This window comes from Antrostomus carolinensis, unplaced genomic scaffold (assembly GCF_000700745.2).
Source record: "Antrostomus carolinensis isolate BGI_N321 unplaced genomic scaffold, ASM70074v2 scaffold9519, whole genome shotgun sequence".
In the NCBI taxonomy this organism is placed as follows: domain Eukaryota; kingdom Metazoa; phylum Chordata; class Aves; order Caprimulgiformes; family Caprimulgidae; genus Antrostomus; species Antrostomus carolinensis.
The window spans coordinates 4,932-11,853 of record NW_010340619.1 but is presented as its reverse complement, the minus strand read 5'-3'; the positions used below and the strand labels follow the sequence as shown (position 1 = coordinate 11,853).

Here is a 6,922-nt window from a genome sequence, read left to right as displayed (position 1 = left end):
GGGTTTAAGGGGGGTAACCCGAGGCGGCCGGGCCTTGTAGCTTCCCAGTGCCTGCCATAGTGTTTCACCAACTGAAGTTCTAAAACATGTTCACTTGTGTTTCGACTGGGCAGTTAATAAAAGCGAAGTGGAATGTCTGATTAAGCTCTTCGACACACTGGTGGCCAAGTCCGGCAACCGCTTTGCTGCCGTCGGCTTTGACCGTAACATGTTCAGAGATGCTCTGTACAGCTCGTTCGGCATGACGGATGACATGATCATGGACAGAGGTGAGACCGATAGGTCTGAAAATGATGTGAGATTTTAGTTGTACATTGTTGACTGATGAACATGCCTAGACAAAATAATGCCATCTCCTCCCTGCAAGGACAGTGAAGGAAAAGTTACACTGTGGATCTGCTGACTAAAGGGTATCTTTTTTTCTTTATACAGAATAGTTTTCTCTTAGTTTGAGGATAGCTCACGCCCTTGTAGAAGGGAAACCAGCCAGAGAGGGAGGAGCAGTGCTGCCCTGTGGCCATTCCTGTCCCAGTCACAGTAGCATGGTGTCCCTGCCCTCTCTTCTCCGGTGGTTCCACTGGGCCTCCAGTCATTGCTGCCAGTGGACAGCTCTGTCACAAGCTTGGAGGTCCCAGAAAAGCACTCTGTTAGAGTGGATAACTTCTGAAACAGGCCTGCTGTGAACAGCAAGAACTGAAGGGACTGGGCAAACAGTACAAGGAGATGGGAGTCATGAGCCAAATAAGCATTTGAAAATACAGTGATTTTACAGATTAACTTGAGGGCCATATTTGCAGTTGCTGTTAAAGTCCCGTGAATGATCTCTGATGTACAGGTGCCTAGAGGAGGGGATGTGGAGGAAGCGTGAGACTGCCATTCTTCTCAGTCTCAGGCTGCCAGGAACCTCCCCATGGTTCGGCTTTCTCCTCTTCTCTAGCAGAAAGGGTATTTAAATGCCATAAAATAAAAACTTATGCAGCAAGTCAACTGTGGCTTGAAAAATACCTTACATGGACACATTCTTAAAAATTATTTTAATGCTCACATACAAGGGGGTTGATTTCAGTTTGCAAAAGCAAACCTGTTGTTTTCCAATTCCAAAATGCTTGGCTCTGTGTGTAGAGGTGTTCCTGTAGCAAATTTACTAATTAACATTCTAAAATATGAATTATTATAGATGTTAGCTGATGCTTTGAATTATATCTTGGATTTGAAGTACTATATTACAGGCTGTATGAATAGTGAAGCTGCAAGACTGAAAATTTCTTCAGGGAAAGGATTAAAAAAAAAACATTTTAGTACATGAAAGACCAGAGAAGGGTATTTTCCTTTGTATGTATTGTTTCTAGGATTACTTTCTCCAAGATTTTCTGAGACAAAACCTAGTAATTAAAATCCTCTTCTACATGCAAATATGCCTTAGTGTAAGGGATATTGGTTTGTTTTGTTTATGTCTGCATGGAAGCGTACTTCCTGTAGTTGTTCAGCCCAGGAAAGCAACGAATCAAACAAAATGTCTTATCCCAGCAGGATTCTGGAGTGGAAGATCAGTAAACTGAGGGGCAAAATCCCCTTCATTGTTAGGGCTTAGAAAGATTCAAGAAGGGTAATCATACCTTGATGAAAGCAGAGAAACCTTTTTAGAAAAAAATCAAGTTTTATATTTTTCACTGAACTTAAAAAAATGTTCTTTTGTTTGTATTTCCTTTTTACATAATTTTTAAATGTATCTAATACACTTCCCAGTGTTCTGCACTTTTGATAGAGACAATGATAGCTGCATCAATGTGGTGGAATGGGTGGAAGGCTTATCAGTGTTTCTTCGGGGGACATTGGAAGAAAAGATTAAATGTAAGGTTTATCTGTATGGTAGTATTTAGTAGCAATAGTTGGAATAATGACTATTAAATTACATGTTGCTTTTGTTATTATTTAGTAGTTGCTCTTATAACGTATTTGATAGTTGAAGAGTTCTCTTCTGTATAGTTTAATGCAACGAAGCTGAGTTCTGAAATGGCTTCTCCGAGACAGAGGGTTTTTTGTGTAAACTGCCATTATCATAGCTGCCACCTTATTTTGTTGCTGACAAAAACTAGAATTTGAACTGAAGCTTGTTCTACAGTGTACAGTTTTGACAGAATACATGTTTTTGTATTCACACACAAAATCAGAAAGAAGCAGATGTAGCTCAAGGCTGATTTTGGCTAAGTAACTCAGTCTCAAGTCAAACAAGACCTGTGCCAGCATTCATTCACTGGCACAATGGGGACACAGCAGCAGTTGCATTAATTCTAGCAGTTCTTCAGCTTGGAAGCATAGATGGAAAAACTGAGTCTGTTCATAAGAAGGTCATGAGAACGTCCACAGTAATGGTGGAAAAAGATAGGGGAGAAAAAATAACAAGAACTCTAGAATTTTAAGAAGTGGGGGGAAAAAATAGGGGATATAGGGAAAAGTGTAATAGAAAAAGGAGAATGATAGTATGTTGTTTCCATAGTTCCCAGGTTGCAGCAGCAGCCATCCCCAATGCACTGTAGAAATTCATCTGGAAGGTGGCCTGGGATATCACAGCGCTAGGATGTCTGCCCAGGATGTAATTCAATACATCAATATAACCACAAGCAGTAAAATATGCAGCCCTGCTGAAAGCACTATAGAATATACTAGTGCATAGTAATATACAGTGTTGCCTATCATAAGTGTATGCCAGTATAGTTTTTAACTGTAGGCTTAGTCTTTGTCAGGGAAAAAAAAACCTCTGGTGTTCCAAAACTGAAAAATTTTGTTTGTTTAAATAAGTTTTTTTGAAGGATAGTAAAGTTTATTATGTTTGTAGATTTCAGATTCCAGGGAGGCAGAAACAATTAGAAGAAGAATTAGGCCAATACTCCAAATACTGTTACAGAGATTTCCTCTATGCATTAAGGGATACTTCAGTTCTCTTTTCCAGGCTAGTACAGCTTATTCTTCTTTTTCCTTTACTTTTCTAACCCACCTTCTGAAATTACGAGGATGTATATAGAAAGCTGGTCCCTGCCATGGGAAATTGAGCTTCTAAACCAGAACCTTGTTTAAATTATAAATTGACATTTTTAGAGAAGTTAAGATCTGTAGGTTCCAATGGTTTCTGTGATCAGAAGATAGTTTATTTGAGCAGAAATAGATTTTAACTATGAAGGCTAAATAGCCAAGAATTGACTAGTATATATATCAAAATGTGACACGTATTTCATATATAAATATGCCTCAATAGTTATGCTGTACAACATACAATTCACATTTTCCATCTATAGGTGGCAGCTTTAATGGTGTGTGATATAGTTTGTATGAACTTTAAACTGATTTATCTTTCAAAAAGACTGTTTTGAGGTTTACGACCTGAATGGTGATGGATACATTTCAAGAGAGGAAATGTTTCAAATGCTGAAAGACAGCCTTCTCAAGCAACCAGCAGAAGAAGATCCTGATGAGGGAATTAAGGACTTGGTAGACATAGTACTGAAGAAAATGGCAAGTACTTACTCATTGTGATACTTGAATGTCTGATTTCAAACACTCATTAACTGAACCTCAGAACATTCCTATGAGGTAACTAAATACTGTGGCTGCTTTACAGCAGGATTCTGAGCCATGGAGTTAGTTACATACTTGAGATAAACAAGTTGTCTAAGGAAAGCCAGAAGTACAGTCCAGATGTAATAAGTCTCAGTCCAGTATCCTCACATGAAACTGTTAATTTATTATGTGAATGCATTATAAATTTTATGTATAAACTAGCATGTGTATGTGTCCATACACACATGTGCATGCCGAGTCAAAAGCAGAAAATTCAAAAGCTTAATCTACATTTATTTCAGTGTTAGGCATCTGCAGTAGCTTTATTAAGTACATTTGTGTTTTATCAGTTGGTCATGAAATCTCTTTACTATTCTAATTGAATATATAAATTGTGTAACTTCAAGGTTATTAATGTAAAACTTGTTTTACTGTGATTAGGATATCCAAAATCACCCAGGGACTATGTTTCAACATTTTCATTGAATCAGGAAATATAACCTCCCCTCCTATGGTGGTGTTCAAAAATCTCACTTAAAAACAGGTCTTAAATCCCAATTTAACCCTGTGTTTTTTCTATTTCTCAAACTCACCCCTTTTGCTCACCCTCAGCTGAGAAGTCCATATTACCCTTAGTTCTTGACAGTTCTGAGTCTAGTCTCACACAGAAAGCAAGCTATGACTCAGTAATTTGTTCATCTTTGGAGGACCTACACACGCAGCTTTCTCACAGGTTGCATCCCAAATGAGTACTCTTATGTCTGGGCAGCTGGTAAGTGGGCTGTGCTACTCCAAGCACAAGCACTATGCTCTAGACATAATGAATCTTCATACATGCACCATAAACTAATCATGTACGTTATCCTGTTTCAGCTTAGTAAAGCTCTGATAGGTGTTTGAAGAATGTCCAGATCTGATTTGGCTGCTGGGCAATTGTCCAAGGAGGATATTGCTGTCCTTCTCAAATAAATAAACAAATAATTCTTAGATATCCAAGAATGCATTTGTGGAGTCCACCACTCAAAGAAGAAAAAACTACTCTGAGCATTTGCGTGTAGGTACCATGGCATTGTGACTGAGCGTACGTCCAGTCCCATACCATCTTCATACTTTAAAGTACTTTTAATGAACGTGCCCATGCCCTGCTCTCCCCTGTGCTGAGGACTCTAAAAGGCAGAGCGTACCCGGCCACTTCTGCAGCTCTTAAGCATGCAGCGGCAGGTTTTCCTGTTCAGGAATCTCTGTCTGCATAGCTCCTTGCCACTGCTTTTCTGGCCACTGGTTTCTTAGAACCTGTGCTCCCTGCATGTTCACCAGCTATGATGATTCCATGGCTTATGTTCAAAAATTTTGATATGGCCCTGTGCCTTGAACACTAGTCATATCCACCCATATATCTTCACTTAAACCCTTTATTTTATATGGTTTAAAGAAGTACTTATGCTCACCATACCATTTGTTGGTGTTTCAGGCTGTCATGTCAGTAGAAACAGGTTTTCAAATTGCAGAAATACTAAAAAGGCAAGGATGCTTTTTTTCCACCCCTAGAGGAATATTCTGCTATGCTGAGATTATGCAGCACACAAGAAATGGGCTGGCATGAGCATAGTCCATTGTACGCTTCTGGGTGCTGTACGTGGGAAAAGACAGGGCCCAAGTACGCCTACTGCAGAAACCACCAGGGTAAAGTCTTTCCAGTCTCATGAATAGGGTGTAGGTGCACTCATGATGCAGATACATACAAAGAATATAGCCTAACATTTTCTCTGACTTTTAATTTATCTCAGTGCAACTGTGCTTGAGATCTGTCCATGCAAGTCTCAGCTCAGCCTCTTCCCATGTTAAAGTTTTGCCTTCTCTGGAATACCGTTAGCAAAGCTGTACAAGATAGTTGAGCTTGCTTCATCTTTTATGCCTTAGGTAGTGTCAAATAATACAGATCTTGTCTGAGCAGAGACTGATGGCCCAAATTATTTTTGCATGCAATCAAACTAAATATAGAATCTATATCAATAAAGCACCTCTTAAACAAAAAAGACAGTTACTGCAAGTAATCATCCTTTGCTGACGAGTCCCCTTCCTTTTGTAGGACTATGATCATGATGGCAAGCTTTCTTTTATGGACTTTGAAAAAGCAGTCAGAGAGGAAAATCTTCTCTTAGAAGCCTTTGGACCATGTTTGCCAGACATAAAGGTACATCAACCTTAAGTTTATAAAAAAGGTTCAAATACTTCCTGCGCTATTGTTAAGGAAATGTACTTATTATGGTATTAACTGTCATTACATGGCGCCTGCTGAAGTCAACTGAGAAACACATCAGTTGTGAGATATGCGTGTGCTGAGTTCATACCTACCTTTCACAGCACTGATGTTTCCTTTTAACAGTCAAACACTCGTACCAGAGGATGTAAGAACACACTGTTACTCTGTCCTGGGGCAGCAATTCAGAAACTTTTTTTTTGAAGATGGTGATTTAGAACATGCTCATTTCCTCAGTCTCAAGTTCAACTATGTAGAGCATTTCTAATCTATAATAATTTTTTTCCTAATCCAGTAATCGTTAATCTACTTGAATTGCACATCATTTAAAAATACTTAAAGTTGTGCCTTCATACAGATGGAAAAACAAATTCTGGAATACATACAGTGATTCCTAGAAACAGAAAAGTTCTCCTGACTGGTGGGAATGCAGTGAGTTTTCATTTGCTGGAAACCTACGCTTCCTGCCAGCTCACCTACAGCTGCAAAGCAGCTGTTTCCAAAATGCCAGATTTCTCCTAGCAGGCTGTCAAAAGACTTTCAAGGGTTTGTGAAAACCCAGTAAGTTCTCTACTTTTTACACCAGTGAAAAGCTTTTAAAAAGTTTCTGAACAAAATTTATGTTCACTGATCTTCATAGGCTTGTTTTCCATCAGTGTTGGTGATAAAGCAAGTACACAATTCAGGCTAATCATGGCAAGATCATTTACTAGCTTTCCCGGTGGGGTTAGGGTGGGGAATTTTAATTGTACCCCTTGACACAAATAAAGCACTCATTTGTACTTATATGTATTTTTTTAAAAAGTAATGGACAATGTATTGGACAGAATCCTGTCACTTTAAGTGGTTCTACAAGGAGTCTGCAAAGATGCATCACGACTGCATTCCTTATGTACACTGGCACCAGCACCAATCCTGTGAGCATCAGCATGGGGCGCCTCAGCCCAGCATTGGGTTCATCCCCCCAGTACCAGTACTGCTGCCCAGAGGTGGCCCCCAACCTCTCCAGCTCCAGGACTGTTACAGCACAATGCTGTGGGGATTTCTTAGCTCATCACCAAGGGAAACATCCCTCCTTCACATTAGGTCATCCCAGTCTCAGGCATT

General features: G+C 39.5%; 1 protein-coding gene across 1 annotated transcript in view; it reads left to right on the top strand.

The window, feature by feature from the left end:
• Positions 1-113: 113 nt before the first annotated feature.
• Positions 114-6,922, top strand: part of CLXN (calaxin) — a gene marked incomplete at its 5' end in the record, with an annotated part of 7,190 nt that continues 381 nt past the window's right edge. Inside the window, 4 exons of the mRNA XM_010176206.2 lie at positions 114-269; positions 1,747-1,851; positions 3,359-3,510; positions 5,645-5,749. Of these exons, the coding sequence (XP_010174508.2) occupies positions 114-269; positions 1,747-1,851; positions 3,359-3,510; positions 5,645-5,749 (518 nt within the window). The remainder of the gene's footprint in view (positions 270-1,746; positions 1,852-3,358; positions 3,511-5,644; positions 5,750-6,922) is intronic.